The sequence below is a fragment of the Bolinopsis microptera genome, chromosome 5 (assembly GCF_026151205.1).
Source record: "Bolinopsis microptera isolate Bmic1 chromosome 5, MBARI_Bmic_1.0, whole genome shotgun sequence".
Classification (NCBI taxonomy): domain Eukaryota; kingdom Metazoa; phylum Ctenophora; class Tentaculata; order Lobata; family Bolinopsidae; genus Bolinopsis; species Bolinopsis microptera.
Genome location: NC_087076.1, coordinates 4712395 through 4732191, shown reverse-complemented (window position 1 = coordinate 4732191; position 19797 = coordinate 4712395). Strand labels below are relative to the sequence as shown.

At 37.5% G+C, this 19797-nt stretch overlaps 2 protein-coding genes across 4 annotated transcripts; one reads left to right on the top strand and one right to left on the bottom strand.

Annotated features, from left to right (window-relative positions):
* Positions 1-149: 149 nt before the first annotated feature.
* LOC134815184 (uncharacterized) lies at positions 150-6704 on the top strand. The gene is made up of 8 exons (XM_063823696.1): positions 150-330; positions 1286-1506; positions 4457-4621; positions 4950-5062; positions 5250-5361; positions 5641-5694; positions 5827-5979; positions 6256-6704. Exons 1-8 carry the CDS (start codon positions 153-155, stop codon positions 6316-6318), a joined length of 1059 nt encoding a protein of 352 aa, XP_063679766.1. The 5' UTR covers positions 150-152; the 3' UTR covers positions 6319-6704.
* LOC134815183 (uncharacterized) lies at positions 6439-14179 on the bottom strand. 3 transcript variants are annotated; one of them, XM_063823694.1, is made up of 13 exons: positions 14005-14179; positions 13712-13832; positions 13448-13565; positions 13063-13211; positions 12648-12797; positions 12321-12419; positions 11802-12175; positions 9603-9714; positions 8997-9089; positions 8419-8522; positions 7701-7823; positions 7370-7451; positions 6439-7012 (listed from the first exon to the last, which is right to left on the bottom strand). In XM_063823694.1, the coding sequence occupies exons 1-13, from the start codon at positions 14175-14177 to the stop codon at positions 6929-6931; spliced, it is 1782 nt and encodes a 593-aa protein (XP_063679764.1). In that variant the 5' UTR covers positions 14178-14179; the 3' UTR covers positions 6439-6928. The 3 variants fall into 3 exon arrangements, with proteins under 3 accessions (XP_063679764.1, XP_063679762.1, XP_063679765.1); XM_063823692.1 differs by lacking the exons at positions 7701-7823; positions 8419-8522 and adding exons at positions 7877-7999; positions 8234-8337; XM_063823695.1 differs by lacking the exon at positions 8419-8522 and adding an exon at positions 8234-8337.
* Between the last annotated feature and the right edge of the window lie 5618 nt (positions 14180-19797).

Genomic DNA, 19797 nt, shown 5'->3' with positions numbered 1-19797 from the left:
TCTTATTGTCCCGATATAACCACAGTTATTAATATTCCTACATCTGCTGTTTTCATCACGCACCATAATATTATGTAAGACAATATTGATTAATATATTTGAATAACATTCCCCGATTCACCTCACCACCCATTATTTGACACAGGGTAGCCATGACAACCACCACAAAATGCCAGCCCACCAACTACGAAGAAACAGACCCTGTTGATCACAGCCTGTTCGGTCCGGTTAAGATCTCAAATGACGATGATTTTATGAAGGATTTAACGAGGGAGTGGGACGAGCGACGTCACGAGGCTACTGTCTTCTTCAGACGAGTCTCTTTCTCCGGTGAGAATCTTGTGCTTACTGAAACATAATATGTGTGAGAGTGGTCATAATATTAAAACATATCAAACATTATAATATGTACATTATACATATTATATTGACATGGTAATATAATTAAAACAAATAAGTAAAGAGTGTATTAACATAATATGATTAATATGTAGTTGTGAATTATGTTTTATTGTAGCATGTTAAATATTAATATTAGATAACCGTTTCTATGGCAATTAAATGTGGTGCCTATTATTTATTTAGACACGTGACCGAGTCAGTAATTAAATGAAGGCTCGAGACTCGTAATTGATAATTATAACACATAATTTGGGGATTTTATTACAATGTCTATGGGCATGAAGCGTTGTGATTAAAAATACAATATATATAAGACAAGGCTATCACTGTAGGTGCTGAATACCCCGATTTATCGCTCCGATATACTAGGATTACATGTGTTTGGGATAAAATGAATACGGTTTCAATCGAACTACGATTTACCGTAACATGTAAAATACCGGAATTTTAGAAAATCCCAGGAAATTAGCCCAAATTTACTGGCTTGTACACACTTCCATCATATGAATGTGTACTACATTACTGTGAACATGTTTTTAATCACAGCCTATTTAATATTTCTCATAATTACGTTCACACAGCCGTGTTAACATAAACAGAGCATCATTAGCGCCGATTAACGGCTGTTCCCACGTTTATTACTATAAAAACATTGCGGTTACACTGTTGTGACAGTGAGCTAAAAAAGTGTTGAAAGTACACAAATAAGCGTGAAACTGGGAACGTGTTCTATGGAACGTTTGCTTTAAACTTCAGAAGATATTATCATTGTACTGTGTGCACTGTATAATTAGAACACTGGAACTTGATTCAAATTCCAAATTTAACTTTACTCCAGCCACCCAACTTACAACTACTTTTCTAATCCTTCTAACCTCCCCAGAGAAGTTCGGCCTGTTCGCGATACCAACAGCATACAGCCAACTCAGCAAGCTGTCCAAGACCCCAGATCACATCATGTTTGACGACGTGTTCCTGGCAACCAACGCACTGGAACCCACCCCGGTGGAGATGGGAGGGTCTCTGGTGCTCGAGAATGATCACAGCTGCATGTTTACTGGAGAGCTGGACGGCAGCAAGATCATGGTTCAGGTTCTCAAGAAGGTAGGGCTCTGAGCTTTTATGTGCAGCTTCCTTTTTTTATAAGTTTGTATTGGTAAATTATTACTAAGGGGAATGGGATGGAATTACCTATTTTCTACTACAATAAATCATATCTCATTACCATTTGATGTCTCTAGATTTTATAGTAAACTTAATGCAACATAAACCGTTGGAAGATGACAAGTTTTCAATTATCACCGTCTCATTCATCATTGCAATTAGTTATTAGATTTTGTCGTACTACATAAAATTAGGTGTTTGTCAAGCAAAACTGCTGGTCTTGTCCGGCTTGTCATCCCGCTTTTGCTGGGCCAGCAATTTAACCACAGTAACAATTAATGTTGAGTCATCTTAAAGTACTGATTTACCAGCTAAGAGCCGGTATTGTTATGGCAACAATGTGGCACAGTGCTACTAGATCAATGATATGTGACCACTTGTAGGGCTCCCTCACTTCACCACACTTCAACACATAACAACAACACAACACCACACCCTCCTTCTGATCTACGGGTGTCTGCTCACTTTACACTTATCAGTTAGATTCCATGTCGCCAGATGGAATGTTCTTCTGTATCAAAATCACGTCTTACCGCCGCACATGGTATCTAGTTTTTAAGGAAATATGCCGCCAGCCCAGATCTAGCATTTAAAGGCACAATTACACCGCAAACATGTTATTTACTTTTTAGCGCAGGTGGTATCTAGTTTTTACGAAGTGAAGACGGTATTCTAACTGTACTATGTGGCTTTTTGAGGGGTCCGGGACTCTACGGCGTAAGACTCTACGGCGTAAGACTCTACGGCGTGAGACTTTAACCCTAACCCTAACCCTGACCCTAACCCTGACCCTGACCCTAACCCTAACCCTAACCCTAACCCTAACTCTAACTCTAACCCTAACCCTAATCCTAACCCTAACCCTAACCCTAACCCATACCCTAACCCTAACCATAACCCTAACCATAACCCTAAAAATAACCCTAACCATAACCCTAACCCTAACGCTAACCCGCCGTAGAGTCTCACGCCATAGAGACTTACGCCGTAGAGTCTGGACCCCTTTTTGGGGCTGGTATGTAAACAGGTTCACTGAATATGTCTTGTTCTGTACACATTATATCAGGTAAGGTACCCGTCATGTCCTTAGTTAAAATCATGTCTGAGGTGCTCACTGTACATTATGTTATCTAAAGTTTAAAGACATGTTATCTACTTTTGTAACTTCACTCCTTGTGGCTGGTATAAAACCGAGTACGTACACTGAATCTCCTCTGTTAGTGTCTCCTTCACAGTAATACACAGTCAACTGTGATGTGAATGTGCAGTACCAGGAAGCTTACTTCAAAGAGTAGTAAACATTATTGTTTAATTCGCCATGTTTATGTGTATAATATATGCGCATGTCATTATGGGATAATTGGGACGTAATCACTGTCAGTTTTGTGGGATAATAAGGTAATTACTTAATGACTAATTAGGGTAAACAGATTCTTCGTCTTACACCGCCAGACTGGGCACTATATGTTTAGTCCTCAAAGAGATTTGGTTGTTTTAATAGACTGAATGAAACTAAATAGACAAAAATAGACCAAATTTAAAGAAGACAAATCGTTTTAAAAGCTAATGAAGCGCTTTAGAATATTTTCAGATTAATGAAACGCATGAAAAGTAAATAAACCGGTTTAAAACTGTTTTAAATCGTATATCGATTTTACGCTTTAAAAGCGAGTGGAACATTTAAAAATGAATTAATGAACGGCAGCGATGCAGTGAAAGTGTCTAACAACAGTAATAGCGTCTCACAACAATCAGCATATTTATCTAAAAATAGCACGAACGTCGTAAACTCCAAGTTTAAAGTATTCATATTAAATCACATATTATATCAAGAAGTTAGTACGTTACTTTATTAGCTAATCTATGTAATTATTATTTTATGTTTTATCAAAACTTGCAGTTTGCTCAAAACTTGCACTATTTGAGTGGGCACTTTTATATTATAACACGTAGCATAAGAAGTACTGGCTTCATGTATTAAGGAAGCCAATAACAACTTAAGTGTCACATAATATGACTCATATTCGAGTTCTCCGCGTTTCATACACGTTGGATGTATTCGACCTTTTCATGTAGAAGTGAAACAAAGTCATTATATTATGGAGCCAGGGCGTGGACTGGCTACACCTGGTCAAAACCCTCCCATCCCATCACATAATACTGAAATAAAATAAAGTTTCAATAAATTATGCAATCATAACATTATAATCAACAAAATGTATTTAATCACAGAATAGCCACATCAGTAGCATTTCTTACACGTTAGATAGCCTCATCACACATTACAAGGAGCTTGTAACACTGGATTACAATATGAACAGTCGATCACCAAGCCAAATATGGGCATACTTGATTCCTTGACGAAACACTATCTTCTCGGTTATACATGTATAATACTGTGTTACAAGCCAGCTTCAAAAGTACTCAAAATGTACAAAGAATTGGTAAGCACTAGGCAGTAAGCTTGCATGATAGGGTTCTAGTAAAGGAGATATTGCTTATTATTGCAGTTTTTATTGTCGATGTTAAATACAAGAATAAAATATAGCAAGAAATACCTTATTAAGCGTAATGAAGAATTAATGTCAAAGAGTTTCGTCAGTGGTCAGTGCTGTGTAGTACCATACACATAATTAAGCTTTATAAATAGCTAATATTAAGGAGCGAACAAAAGAATTAAGTTCTTAATTTTGGTTCTTTGTTTTCAAACACCAGCTGTGTCACGGCATTGTTCCAATCTCAAGAATCAAGATGTTCACTGTATTACTACAGGTCTCATCTCACATAATTTCAGAATCTAAAAACTAAAACAATCCAACTACCTGACGCCCAGAAATCCAATTGGAAGTAATAACGTATTTTTTCTTTACAATACATTTATCATCTTCAGTTCCGAGGAAACGAAGCGTTTTTCATCCACCAGATAGAGATGAGAAAGAACTGTCCTATCCAGGGGATATCCAACCTTCTCCGATACAGCTGCGATACAAAACACCTGGTGTTGGTCTACGAGCACATCAACTTTGGACCTCTCAACTCACTTATTGCAGCAAATGTACGTGCTCTTATCGGCCCATTTCGTCACTTTTATCTGTAATTCTGTTATTTTGTCTTGATAAAGAACGAGATCACCAATGACTGCAATGAGTGAATGATATTGTTGTATGCAAATTTGTGAAAATTTAACGCTTTTAGGTTTCTTATCTCTATAAGTTGGACAAATTGAATTAGTTGTCCCATTAAGTCTTTGCACTTTTGCTCGCATTCCTACGAATGCTAGCTTAATCCAGATGAAAGTACTTCTTCTAGAAAAACAGAGAGATCATGTTTTAAAATATCTTTTATCATGTTTTCGCACTGTTGAAAACACTAATTTGATTCAGCACAAATTACCGAAGTTGAATTGGGCGGCCCGAGTGCAAATAGTGTACGATATCGCTACTGCTGTCTTCGAACTTCACTCTAAATTCCAAACTGCCCACCTAAATATTTCAAGGTATGTGGTCCTCGCTTACAGAGATTAAATTCCTGGGTCTTTCTCCCAGCTTCATGCTTTGAATTTTTTCGATAAATGAACGGGCTCGTTGTTTTGATGGTTTTTATGCCCTATTTAGTATTTATCATCACGCCTTCTCATTGGATTGAACATAATTTTAATAATTATGGTGGGATATTATTTTCAGTCAGAACATATTCCTCGATCGACACTACCAATGCAAAATCGGAGATTTCGGTCACAGTGGTGGTGATAATCTGGAATTTAATTACATCGAAGATATTCACGGTCTTGGAATGGTATGCTGCACAATTTGGAGCTGTTTAAATAATCAGACTTTAATCATTTTTGCCACAAAATCGGTCACACACATGGTGGTGGTTATGGAACACGCGGAGTAGTTCTTCCTAATAATTTTGATTATTTAGCGCGGATTTAAAGCACATGCTTTTCAATCGCGCGTACGTGAGCGCTTCGATAGAAAACAATTGTGACAAATTGGTCGGTGTTCCATGACCAGCTTTCTTCTCTACGAATTAGATTTAAATAGGAAGCTTTCACGATTTCCATATTTTCAGATAGTAGCTGAACTCTACTTTGATTCAACCTTGGTCGAGAGGATAGAAGAAATGGTAGGAAGAACTTGATGCTTGACAATGTTAAATGTTCCAAAATGTGATTATAGTATAATAAATCAAACCCCTACACTTTACACTCCGATAATTTAAAGATTCTTCCATCAATAACTTCATTATCAATTACAGGCAGAAAAAGTGAAGAAATGGGGATCTGATCTTTCAGCGTTTCTTGTAAACAGACACGAATTACTGTGTGACGTAGATGATAAGAGTCTGCTGAACTTCTTACAACTTTCTCAGTTCTGCCTCCAATGTGATTTCACTGTGGAATCTAGCGAGGTAGGGTTTCTCTTTCAATGAAATACTTTTTATAGCATGTAGTGCGTTTACTGGGCGGCGCTCAGCCTGTCATTCCGCCGAATCTTTATTATGTTTATGAACATAACAGCCTGGGGTCCCCAGGTAAGTAGTGAGTAGGAATGAAAATTAAGGAGTACGAAAGTTTTAACTCGTTTCAGACTCCCAAGGTTTTGATATCAATTATCTTGCAAATTATAAATAAATGCCCTAAATTTTAAAATGTAGGCCAATGATTGTGATCAGTATGTTTTTCAGGTGTACGATAAGATATCAGAATTCTACGAAGAGCAGAGCAGGCTATCCACTGTTTTAGTTTGAAATCACTTGACGGATCGACTTATCTATTATTGAGGACGTTTTATAAATACGTTTTGTAAATCTTTAAAACTTTGCAGATTAATTAATTTATTGATTACAGAACTAAGTGAAAACAGTTGATTGTTATAACCACATTTCTTACAAATAATTAGAATCATATAAAACAGTATTTTTCATATCAATACATTATACACGCCATGTTCAGTGTTCGCAAAAAAGCTTGACATTTGTTATTTTTGTTTTATCATTTCTGTGATTTGTCATAAAAAGAAAATTCTGCTAGCAATCAGTATTGAATTTTAAAAAAGATTGATCGATAAATCTCACATATACGCTGTATTGCTGACAGAATTTTCGAACAGTATCAATTTAACGATTACATCTTAAAGAAGAATTTTCTTTATCCTAAACATAACACGGTCACGGTAGTTAAATAAAATTAGTTTTCAATTCTGAAAAAGTACGGACTGAAGGGCCAGGAATAACAAAATGGGTAAATATTTACAAGAAACAAAATCTATAAAAATAAATATCAGCCAACGAAATTAGCAGAACGTAACAAAACATGAAGGTGATTTAAGGCGAAACTGCTGATGTCCTAAGTCCGTTATCATCGTCTCTTGAATTCCCGTTTTGTAGCACTCTCGTCCCAGACTGGGATTGTTATGTTGTCCAGCACTTCTTGGTTCGGTGCCTAAGTGGAATAATATTGACATCGCTTGTCTACTACTCCGAACCTTACTTAACGGTACATACTTGAGTACATACTTGAGTACGTACTTGAGTTCGTACTTGAGTTCGTACTTGAGTACTTAAGATTTAACCAATTGGTATATCCTGGATATGAACTGATATACAGAAGTTATTACAGTATATACTGCAAGAATCAAGATAGGACCCATTTCTTTGCTAACTAGTTTAAATTATAAAAAGACGACTGTGGAGCTGATAGTTAGGTCCAGGAAAGTGGCATATTATAAAGTCTCAAGTTTTGAACCAGGATTTGTTGAGCAGCAAATTATATTTAGAAGCTCAATTAAGTTTGACTTACCGTAACGAATTCTACATGCATGTGAGTTGTATTAGCTGTCATGCGTTGGTATCCGAACTTTTCACAGTTATGATACTTTGACCTGAAACAGAGAATACTTGAGAGTGTGCGATAAGTAGAAGTGTGATAAAATAGACACGTAAACTGATAGACGATAATTTGAAAAACCACTTTAAATCAGGGATTTTAGTGCCAACAATCGAATTTCGATCAACTTTTAAATTGACTAGGTTTTAATAATCAAAATAGGACGACAAATTATCATTTGACTTTTGGGTACTGTAAATATTGCATTCAAATAACACATGATTGGCGACAAACTGACGCTCACCAAGAATACGGCCTGTAAGCTTGCTGTTCAAGAGAATGACCAGAAGTGCCCACAACTATATAAACAGTTCCAGTTCCGGGCTTAACACAATCGCCACTCACCACTGCGCACGTGCTCTCGTAGCTGAAGATAATTATTCTAATTAGCTTATTAATCACAATTTGAAGGGTAATTACCATGAATATTGATCGTAGTTTTGGGCATCAAGGAACTTTCCAGCAGCTCCGTTAATAACGTAAACAGTACCATGACCAGGGGCTACACAGTCTCCAGCAACCACCGGGCAAGTTCTCTCGTAACTAGAATTTAACTATGTTAAAAAGGATCGGATGGAGTTTGTTTTTGTTGTGACATTTGCGTTTGTTAAATCAAAATGCGCGCGTTTCAGCACGTACGTGAAAATTTACAAAGATAAATAATTGACAGTATGTACTGCGTGCTACATTTAAGTATTTTGAAAATTTTGCCACAACAAATTAAAAATGCCGACAATGTCAAAAAGCTTCGAATCCTGCCAATATGAACTAAAAAACCTGTGTAGATGTCCCGCCATATGCAGGTTAACTTGGTAATTATAGAAAAGTTCCTCTAACGCCAATTTCATGTGTAGCCCCACAATATGGTCCCCATTTTGCTCCTGGAAACGAGAAATCATGAGTAAGTTTAAGAATATAATAACTCATTATTAATGACTCATAATTTGAGAAACTAATTTGACCTGTGATAATGACCAGAGAGGTGAATGTTGACTTTGTAAGTGTAAAAAAGCTCTTCAAGTGCCATTATCATGTGAAGCCCAACAACATGGTCCCCATTTTGGTCCTGAGAAATATTTTTTGACTGACATGACTCATTGAGAACTGAGAAGATAAACTAAAGAAAGTTGAATACAAATTTTAATATCAAGCTGGTGTCTGGTGACATACAGTACGTAAAAGCACTGATACAATGTCAATAAGAAGGAAGTAGAACAAACTACAAAAAAGTATATCAAGTATCTGTGTTGTGTAACGTTAACAACAATATGTACGATTGTGCTGCCTCCCATACTTACCTGTATATCTTGGCAAAGTGCCTTAGAACGAGCTATTATGATTGTTATGTTACTATTGTCAAACTGACAAACTATAGCGATCAATATTAATACCCTAAATAGCTCCTTTATTCGATTATCTGTCCTAGAACAAATAAATCATTTTGCTCTATTAAGCTGAGGCATTGATTGACTTCCAACTTAATGGGGTACCTAACGACTGATGGGGTACTGATTAGTACTCAAATTAAGAAGAAGATTACCTGGCTAGTATAAAGAGGTCGATGAGAAGTGACTACAACCCAAGGGTGCTTATTTCTGTCAACTGACTTCAGGTCCTTTTCCAGCCACAGGTACTGGGAAGTTTTATTGGTTACTTCTTTATTTGATAAAGCACAAACACAACTGCTTACTTACTATCTGCCATCACGAGGTTGTAAAGGAAGTTTTTAATTTCATTCCAGAGAATGCTTTCAGACCGTGTCACCGACTTCTAGCAAACAGATAATATAATTTAAAATCACATGGTTTCGAGTTTTGACCTTGATACCAAATTCGATTTAACTTAGTATTACTTATTCTGGAACTGTCTGTTTTACACGATTTATTTACTTATCGTGTCCATGAGCCTAATTAGATTACACACGTGACACGTGTGCTTGTCATCTGATGCCACCCTAATTCAAGCAACCTACAGCTGTTCACAACATTTTAGCTTGATGTTTGAAAGATGGTCCCAAGATATTCCCTGGACAGTAACAAAATGTTTATAAGATCTTCCTATAACGAGATATTTACAAAGTATTTACAATCTCAAGATATTAAGAGACTATCTACAAAATATTTACAAGATTACAATGAATACTAACCTGTCTACTGTCAGGTCTGAAGTCGTGCTCACTACTGAACATCACCACGTGAACTAGTCCGTAGTTGAAACTGTACCAGAACACTCCGTTACCGTTATCAGGCGCTATGTATCTGAGGGAGGGAGGAATGTAGGGTGTGGCTTACATTCCATCGTCTATCTTTATCTACGTAAAATCACCTACAATACACTGTCTCCCCCCTACTATATTACACGTACAACCAGGGGACGAGATGGTTAAAAATAGCTCAACATCAAGGTATTCATACGAGTTACCAGTCCTTCAGCATTTTGAAATTCCGATCATTGCTGAGTTATTGGAGTTATCGCATCTTCTAAGATATTTCGGCTGTGTTACAGGATTTTTCAATTTGTCTGATAGCTAATGTATGAAAATACGGTCAGTGGAAGTATCAGTCAAACTTACCCTTTGCCATTTTTCCAAATTCCATGTACAAACCTGATTGAGTTAACTAGATCTATATCAATGAAGTTTGTCTTAGTGTCACGTTTTGTTATGATACATTCGTTTGTTGTTCTGTTAATAGTCTTACTTTACGGTTCTTACTTCCTCTACTTTTCTTGGTTCCTCTACGAATAAATTATAACGAAAACAAGACTGTCGCCGTATAATTTGCAGCTTGACTTTTGCAAATTTGTTTATATCATATTCTTCTGTTTTGTGCAAGCCAGCTCAATCTAAAGATAAGCTGAAAGGACCGTACGCGTAGTACTAGCGAGCATACATTAAATCACTTCTGTAAAATTAGTTTAAATTATTAAACAGCCAATTCAAATTCAGTAATCCTTCACAATGGATAAAGAAAGTACGGATACACTCAAAGTAGACTGGCTAGGGAACGACACGGACTGTGAAGGGTATGTACAGGTTGGGTTGAGATGGTTTTACTGGGTGAAAAGAATCATCAAACTTCTGGCGGATTCAGTCTCGTTGATCACAATAAATCACAACCTTGACGGAGCCTTGGAAAAGCTGATTGTAATGAACAATCGTCAAGAAACTGAAAAGAAGGCCACAATGGAGAGTGTGATAAGGATTCAGAAGATGATAGAAGAAGCACAGTACAGGTTCACTAAGCTATCAGCTGCCTTGAACGACTCTTCACAGCAGAGTATCATTCGTAGTAAATCCTGGGGAAATCCAGATGAATCCTGGGGAAATCCTGATGAAGGGATTACATTTGAAGCCTTCTTGAAAACCCTGATCCAGCAAACCCTGCCTGAACTGAGAGAAGTAGGGGCGGGAGTTGGGGAGGCCCTGAACAGTATTTGCGATGTTCTCGTTGAAAAAGACCCAGAAAGAAAAGATACATCAGATAAATCACTTCTAGCTCGACAGACATTACTTGTAGGAGTAACCAGTTGTGGTGCAGCTTCTGTCTTTATGTCTATTCTTCAAAATCACATGGGATTTTCGTTTCAAAAATCGGTGGTATCAGTTTTGGTGGGTTTAACTTCTATTGCGATCGGGTTGAAAATGCGAGGGAATCAGGCTGATAAGAAGAATGAGAAGAAGAATGAGAAGAGGGATTCAGCTGATACCTCACTTGAAGATGCTACTTTTGCTGCTGCTCTCACGTTTTCCCTCTTAAATAAACAACTTGAGTCGATCTTACAAGTTCCCATCGACGAGAAAGAAAAATTTTATCAATCAGCAGTTGGGCACTCTTTAGTGGAGTGTCTAGAGAAAATAGAGGTCGTCTCTCGTCAGTATTTGGATCTGTCGGAGACGAATTATGGTAGTTTGAGTGATCGACATCTTCACAGGAATTCTTCATCTAAACGATTTACGCGAGTGTAATCTAGATTTCAGGATAGCAGTCTTCGTGGACATTGTAGAGTGTGGAATAAGTTGAGTAATGAGTATGGCACTAGGAGTGGGGAAAACAGTTATATTTTCGATTATATTATATGTTATGGCAAGAATATCGTATGACATGACAGGAGCAGACATAAGAAAGCATTCAGATGTAGTCTCCTATAAGAAAATAATCCGGATCCCGTAATATTAGTTGTGTTGTAATGAGATTGTAGTTTGTAAATAATAATTCACAGTTGCATGGGTTTGTATATAATATATTATATGTCCTGAGATTTTACTCGCTTTTAAGAATACCGAATTAAAATAAAGAAAAATAATAACAAATAAATGAAAAGAAGTAGTCAGTGCTGGAATTACCTGTGCGAGGTGGGTACACCACACTCGCCACCTCCGTCATTCCCATAATTCCCCCACTGAGGACGGAACCCATTATCAGGCGCCCCACTAGGATCCTTCTCTCCTCCGCTCACGTGATCGTACTCATGATTCCCGACCCCCACCATGTACGGAACCTGTTCCGACACACTAGTCATCTGTGTCATGAACTGATCCCAGATGTAGCCTCTCCCGCGCGCGTAGCTGAGATCACCGAAATGGAGGATGAAGTCCAGACCTTTAGCAGCTTCCTGTTCGAGGTTGCGTGTGACACCCGCTGCCCCCATGCTGTCACCATTGTAGGGCGGGTAGTAGACTCCCATATCTCCGTATCCTATAAACTTTGTCACTGCTACCTGAGCGGTGGAGATTCTTTAAAACTTTGCCAGTTCGAGATGCTACTATATATTATCTTATTTCCATTCAATTTCACAGTATGTTAAATTGTTAATGTAATGATGAATAGTAAGTAGACTATATTGTAATGTAGTAACAAAATACCTTGGCGTCTGGATAGGGTGCTCCAACGAAGGAGGCAGTCTTGCTTGTAGCTTTGTTAGTTCCGTATGTGTAATAGTATGTGACGCCTGGCTTTAGGTCCTAGCAGATAATCCCAAAATTAGGTATTTACTAAACATTTTAGTAAGTAAAAGGAAGTAATATATTTTGATGTTGCCATGGGGTGGCAAGTCCCCATACATTGTAGTCCGATAGTTTCACTGCGTCATAATATACAGATTTTGGATCAGTAAGCCTTTAGTATTATCGCAAAAAGGAGATAAGATAATTACAGCAACATAAAAATCACAACAAAATAGCGGCAGTAACGGTTAGAAGAGCAGTGTGGAAGAAGCCAGGATCTTGATACATGACAGGATCTGTAACATTAGCACGTGCCCCACACAGATCATCAGCAGTGTAGGTGGTGGTGGTTGCCAGTGCTGTCATTGGGTTCTGTAAGTCAGGTGACTGGGAGAACTGGGAGAGGGTTGGAAATTAGGAACTAAATTGGAGGAGGTGGTTGGTAAATATATTCCTAATTATAGACATTGGTAATATCGATTAGGTGGTTACATGCTTGTTTTGTCTGTTTAATTGATTTATCAAAAAATGTGCCAATGTTTCATCACAATCCAAGTCTATTGATAGTGTCTCAACTACAGAACCTTAATTTTGGGAAATATTTAATGAATCTAAATCAAATTGGCATATTATTACGGATAATATTACTAATATATCGGACCTTGACTCTGGGTTTATCAGATTTAGCGCTGCCCCACATGACCCTTATTTCACCAGGTCTGGATGTGACTGCTATGTGACCATGCATTGGTTCGTTGTCGGGGACTGAGATCTTAAAACTTGCTTTTACAGTCGCTTTTTGGTGTTTATCTGAACGAGTAAAATGTTTTATGAACAAAATTCAATCACAACTTCGTTCCTAGATAAAAGGTAAAGCAAGTTTTGAACAAACAACAGATCAGAAGTTAACGAAGGACAAAATTTCTACTTTCAGATTTATATTAGTTGGGCACTTTGTTATGTAGGGACCGCACAAATCAGTTAATTACAAATTATAGTCTCCAGAAACGTGAAATACACATAATAAAAGGTAGATGACAGGTAACCTATAGCAAGGTAACGAATCTCATAATCAGCTCGCATGTTGAACAAGATCTCGTGAAACACTCCCTGGTGTTTCTGCCATCCTTTGGTGTCTGACACGTATCTGAAGTCTAAATAATCCTGAAAAAGGTGATGAAATCATCAAACTGAACATTTTTAGAAAACGACCTAAATCCATATAGTTTAGTTTGATTTTGGGTTTTTTTGTAAAACAGTTCAATCAAGGTTTGGTTCAGGTAGGTACAAGATTCCGTATAATTTGTTACCTTGACACCTCTTGAAGGTGGAGTGTAAATAGCTATCATGTCGAACAGACTAGCTGCAGGGTTCTCCCATGTTATCTCGACTGCCTCCTCATTCGTGATCTTTGAAGTGTTTGCATACACTCTGTAATGGTATGACAGTGCAATTAATGCAATAAATTATATTTTTAGATAGATCAAAACGTTTTTTGTCCTATAAAGAATGATATTTGATAAGAATTTAAAAATTTAAGTCATTTAGGATACAAAGATCTTTCAAAAACATCTCTTAAAAATACGTCAAAGTCAGATCTTACTTTACAGAGTCATCATAAGCAAATTCCGAATGAGAGAAAGAAACATGTGTATCTCTGACATCTAACAGAGCATTCTGAGCATTCCTCTTGTGAAGAGGTGTGTGTTCAATGTCCCGCTTATCTCTAGCTGCAACTACGCTGAGGACAACTAACAGCAGCACCATCCATTGCATTGCTTAAAACAATAAAATTATCTTAAATCAGTTAAATCCTGTTTCGGCACTATAAAAAATCGACTGAAAGAAAACTTTTAATTTACCAAAAGCTTATTTGAATCACTAGGTTACAGAAAAGCGAACCTTAATTCTACAAATAATATTATCGCCTTGCATTGCGTCGAGAAGGAAACTGCTAATAATAACCACATTCATATATATAATATATATGAATGTGGTTATTATATATACGACTAACGTATACTACTACTACTTCACTAACGGAGAAGCTGAGGTAGAGGGACTGGTCGGATTATCATTTATCACAGTCGAATAGGAGATCCATCTAGATAGATAGGAAAGATATTAAAACAAAGAACATTTGATAACATGACATTGAGAAATGAGAGTGTTCGGACTAACACTGTGATCAATGATCATGTGACGTATTATTAGGATTGTGAGTGGATGAAGAGGATGGTATGGTACGTGTTCCAATGATTACGTTCCAGGTCTAACAGGTAACAACTCAGCGCTAATTGCAGGGTAATCATTGGTTGCTATTAAGGGAAATACAACTAGGGGATGGGAGACCGGTACAAATACGGGACAAAGGAAACTATGATTATCTATTGTTTGACGAATAAACAATAGGTATGGTCCTGTTGAGTTCAACAAATAAAAAGTGGTGAAGCCATCCGGAGTTCACGACTGAACTGTGAGGATCGCCTGGATAACATCGAAAGATAACGTCATAGAAAATATTTTCCATACCTTACAAGACATATTTATAACGTACGAAATGTGGCGGTTTTCCGAAAATTTCGCCATATTTTCGGACCGCCAAAATTTCGGTCGTCGTAATAGAATCCGTCGCATTATCTTTTAGCTTATTTCAATGACTGTGCCTTCACTGCTTTATTTTGTTTCTAAAAAGTAATATCAAGTAAAATAAATAAATAAATTCTGGCATCTTGAGACAAATTTTCACCACACCAATGACGAATTGAATGTCAAGCAATACAGTTTAAATTTGCATTAAAATACATGTATGTGCTAACATGAAAGTCTTACAGTCTTAATACAGACTAAGTTTGAACATGATTTTACCGAATTTCAGAAATTTCCTTACTGCTTACTGTCACAAAAAATGATAAAAAATACCCTTATTTTCTGTGACGTCCGAAATTTGACGGTTTTTGTTCAATTTCGCCATATTTTCGGACCGCCAAAATTTTGGTCGTCGCAAATTAGGCCGCCATAAATATGTCTTGTAAGGTATTTGGAATTCTGCACTGTGCATAAACTTAAAGTGTCCGTTATGTCGTTAAAATTACCGAATCATCAGTACCCCTAACCACTGGTAAAGGCGTCTTCAAGAAGTTAAAAGTAGACTGTAGTAGACTGTATGCAATTTGTTAAACTGATTAGCCAATTATTGTTTCAGGGGAGCATCATGAATGATAATTGATAAAGCATTGTTAACTGACAGACCCTTTAAGCCTATAATTGGTATAACAGGTTATTCTAGTGACATTTTGAAAGGAAGAAAGAAAACTAATTTGCCTATCTTATAGTAATTTATTCTTGAGGTATTTTTTTTTAAACCGTCGGCAATTTGCTAACAAAAGAACAGAGCTTTATCACTTGTTATTCATAATTTTCCTCCTTAAACAATGATTGCCTAATCAGTTTTGCAAAGACTAGCTATAAATAGTCTTCTTTGCTAGTGCTATAGTCAGAATTTATAGCTTTATAGCCTTTTTTGTCGGTTTTGCTGCATATTTTAATTGTAATGCGAATACATTGAAAACTTTATACAGGGTGGCCCAGAAGTAACTGCCCACACGCAAACCTTTAATATCTCACGTAATTCTTCTTAGAATTGCTCAGAAATTTCAGAGATTATAGATATGGGTCAAACTTAGATGTGCACGAGTGGTAACGCACACGTGCTCGGTTATAGATTTAGTGTCGACATTTGTTCGATTCTGTTTTGATTATTTCATATGCCGTGTTACCTTTTCCGAGAGCTGTTTCTTTGGTTGTGTTGGAATAGTTTTATTTACCATAATTACTCATTCATAGTTAATTATTAAGCTTTCTAGTAGTACACTATATTGTATTTTATATTTTATTAGACATTTACATGAGTTTAGTTATTGTTTCACTGAGTTCAATTAGTAACGGAGTTTTATATTAACAGGAAACGATGTAACAGAGTGTTTTTGATATTGCCGTGGGGTGGCAAGTCCCCATACATCGTAGTCCGATAGTTTCACTGCATCCTAATATGATGACTGATGAGACACCATTAACTATAACGTCCAACATAAACATGAGATTTTATACTTTTATACATTGCGAGCATCTGACAGTTCATTCTACATCGCTTCAATGTTCACTAGAGTTAAATTCCAGCATTTTGCTTCCAAATACAAAAAACTTTCTTGTGTTCTAGATTTGGGAATATGATGGTTGCTTCTCTCAGTATACAGCATACAAAGATCATTATTCTCTAGACTAGACCTATTTACTTAGTCGGTTCTTTGCTCGACTCCATGTTTTAGGAAAGCAAACCGCAGTTAGTCCCCACAATCCTAGAGCGATGTAATGAGCCACACCATCAGTAACCCCTAAACAGTAAACACGTTAGTCACTAAGTCACGAACCACATACGCACTCACTATCCTACTATGATCTGCTTCTCTGGTGGAGTAAACAATAACATTAAAACTAATGTTCTGTACTCCCTGTACTATATTGAGCCGCCCTCGGCTGAGCTAACTCCCTATTTGATGTCGATAATATTATTGTGTAGTTTCCTTACCGACTGCTCTTATAGTTGATGTATGTTTTATTTATTTGGTCGGTGTACCAGGAAATCTTTTTCGTAACTGAAACTTTCCTATATTTTTAATCACGAACTTCTCTTATTTTAGTCAATCAGTTATCAATTTTTATGAGTTAAATCTCTGCCATTGCACTGGAAGCCATTATGTCAAGAAGATCATACTTGCTCCTTCTCTTCTTGGTCAATATCTTGGAGGGTCTATCACAAGGTAAGCTGTAACCATGATTTAGCAATCCCATTTCAATCACTCAGTCCTCACTTTTATCATCATTATTAACCACAAACCAGGTTGCTCGGAAAACAAATGCATAAGACCGGAGGAAACGGGCTCCTGGATAAGACAAGGAACGTCAATAACCTCCAGCAATGGTCAAGCTAGACTGGAAATGCGGGTTGATGGCAACTTGGCTCTTATCTGCACTGACACTGAGAGAATTATATGGCAAACCTACACAGCAGCACAGGATGTTGACCCAAGAGGTCTTGGATTCCAGGTTGGTTTAATGAGTAACTAATAGGTAACCCCCCACCCCCCCCCCCCCCCCCCCCCTAACTACTGTATAGTCTATAGTCTATATTATGTATCCTGGGGCTCAATTGATATCATAAAACCAAATCCTCTCCACAGTTCACTTGAAATTTCAATTCAAATGGTCGGTATTTCAGAGTGACGGAAACTTGGTTCTCTACTCGAGCAGCAGTAGATCATTATGGAGCAGCAATACAGCAGACCTCTCCAATGTAAATAATACACTAGAGCTTGTAGTGGAGAACACAAAGAATGTTGAGCTGTGGAGATGGGAGGGAGAGGAAAGAGATGAGGTAATATGGAATACTGGAACTGAGGGAGCATGTTGTCAAGGTCAGTGTTAAGTAAATTACCTCAAAAACATATTGGTTCTCACAACTTTGTTAATATAACTGTACAACTTTATTTTGGTATAGTTGCCCTAACTGAAATTTGTTTACTGGCCATAGTACATTACTTATACTAGCAGGAACTCTAAAGTGGTGAGAAGAGACAACGACATTTGTTTATTTTGTGATTTTGAAACCACCTGGGGTCCAATTTTCGAGACCTAAATCATTTATTCCTTGGTCGATTTTGTATTTCTTCATACTGGTCAAAAGGCCATGAAAGCATTAAACCCAGCCAAAAAAGTATATTATATCTCTCACGGTTTCTGTGGAAAGTCGTGTTAAAGTTGATGTCGTGGTGTCAGTGAAATGGCAACAGATATTTATACCTACCTATATGTATATAATATATATATTATATCGTATCGTTTTGTATATAGTAAGATAACGGTTTATAATAAACAGTTGTGACCTGTCACTGACATGACTTGGAAATAACTGAGAAATAATACCGGATCGCAACGCAAATATAATATAGGTATTGTAAAATCATCGTCTAATAATGTTAAAACTTAAATTTATTACAGTGTTCCACAAGATAGCGATAGCCTCAGTTGAACAGAGTTCCACTACGATAAAAAAATGGCAGTACAGATCAGCAAAAGCGGTGGATGGAGATATGAAAACCTCCTCACGCACTATATGTGGACGCAATGTCGAGCATTGGTTCAGGATGAGATTTACAGGCGCGCGCTGTGTTAAACAAGTCAGCATAGCCCAGGAATTTCTGGGCTTTTTTCATGAAGCCAGAATGGATCACACTAAAGTTGTACTGATAAACACGCTGACCAAAGAGGAGCACTTATGTGGGACTATCAGACTGAGTGGAAGTTACAAGACACTGGTGGGAGCTTATCACTATATTGACTGTTCCCTGCACTGTGGTGACATGATTCAACTAACAGTGATGAAGACTACCAAGGAAGAGGAGGGGTGTATTCAGATAAGGGAGATAGCAGTGTATATGGAGTGCCCTGTTAACTACTACAGGGATGAGGGAGGGATATGTGTGCCTTGTTCAGCAGGGGTCTATAATAACGGGGCTGCTCAGTGCTCTGCTTGTCCATTAGCTGATGTTGGGGGTACTCCGTGCACTACTTCCCTTCTGCCAGGTATTTGTTAAGCACACTGTCTTTAGTTTGTTGCGGAAAATCTATTTTAAATCAAGTTACGGAGTGTAAATCATAAATGAGCTAAGCATCTTGAATCTCTGAAAAGTCTGCTGATATTTATTTCCTTTACTTTCAAGGGGAAACGAAGATCGAAATTGTCTCTGGTGAAGCGAGTGGTAAAATATACTCTGGAACAGTTGCTAACAGTTTTGATGGGAACCTTAATTGGGAAGACTCAAGTTATCACAGCGCTTGTTACCATGATACTAAAATTTGGCTTAGATTGCAATTCTCTTCAACTCGCTGTGTGAAAAAAATCCTTATCGCTCAAACCCATCTAAATTCCTTACAGAAGCATAGAATGGATGACACGAAAGTGATTCTCATCGATACAAATACCGAGACAGAGGAGCTGTGTGGCACACTACGAATATCACAAACACTAAACACAACAGACAATTTACACTACACTGACTGTCAAAACACCTGCGGGGACACACTTTTACTGACGGTACACCATCCTAAAACACTATACAAATATACGGGGTGTATCCACGTGTCCGAAATTACGGCATACACAGACTGCCCAGCTGGTCAGTACAGGAACTCTGAGAAGGAATGTGTGTTGTGCTCACTAGGACAGTAACGGTGGTCGTGGAGGATCTAGTTGTTCGTGGTGTCTGGAGGGTTACAGATCAAACCCTCTCCGAACTAATTGTGGTATGTAATGTTATAATTGGGAAAACAACAAGGA

Coding starts and splice junctions, on each gene's coding strand:
- LOC134815184 (XM_063823696.1), top strand. CDS start 153: ATGACAACCACCACAAAATGCCAGCCCACCAACTACGAAGAAACAGAC. Junction 1,507..4,456: donor TGGTTCAGGTTCTCAAGAAG/GTAGGGCTCTGA, acceptor TATCATCTTCAG/TTCCGAGGAAACGAAGCGTT. Junction 5,063..5,249: donor GCCCACCTAAATATTTCAAG/GTATGTGGTCCT, acceptor TATTATTTTCAG/TCAGAACATATTCCTCGATC.
- LOC134815183 (XM_063823694.1), bottom strand. CDS start 14,177: ATGCAATGGATGGTGCTGCTGTTAGTTGTCCTCAGCGTAGTTGCAGCT. Junction 12,420..12,647: donor TCCACACTGCTCTTCTAACC/GTTACTGCCGCT, acceptor ATTATCTGCTAG/GACCTAAAGCCAGGCGTCAC. Junction 7,013..7,369: donor TGCATGTAGAATTCGTTACG/GTAAGTCAAACT, acceptor TATTCCACTTAG/GCACCGAACCAAGAAGTGCT.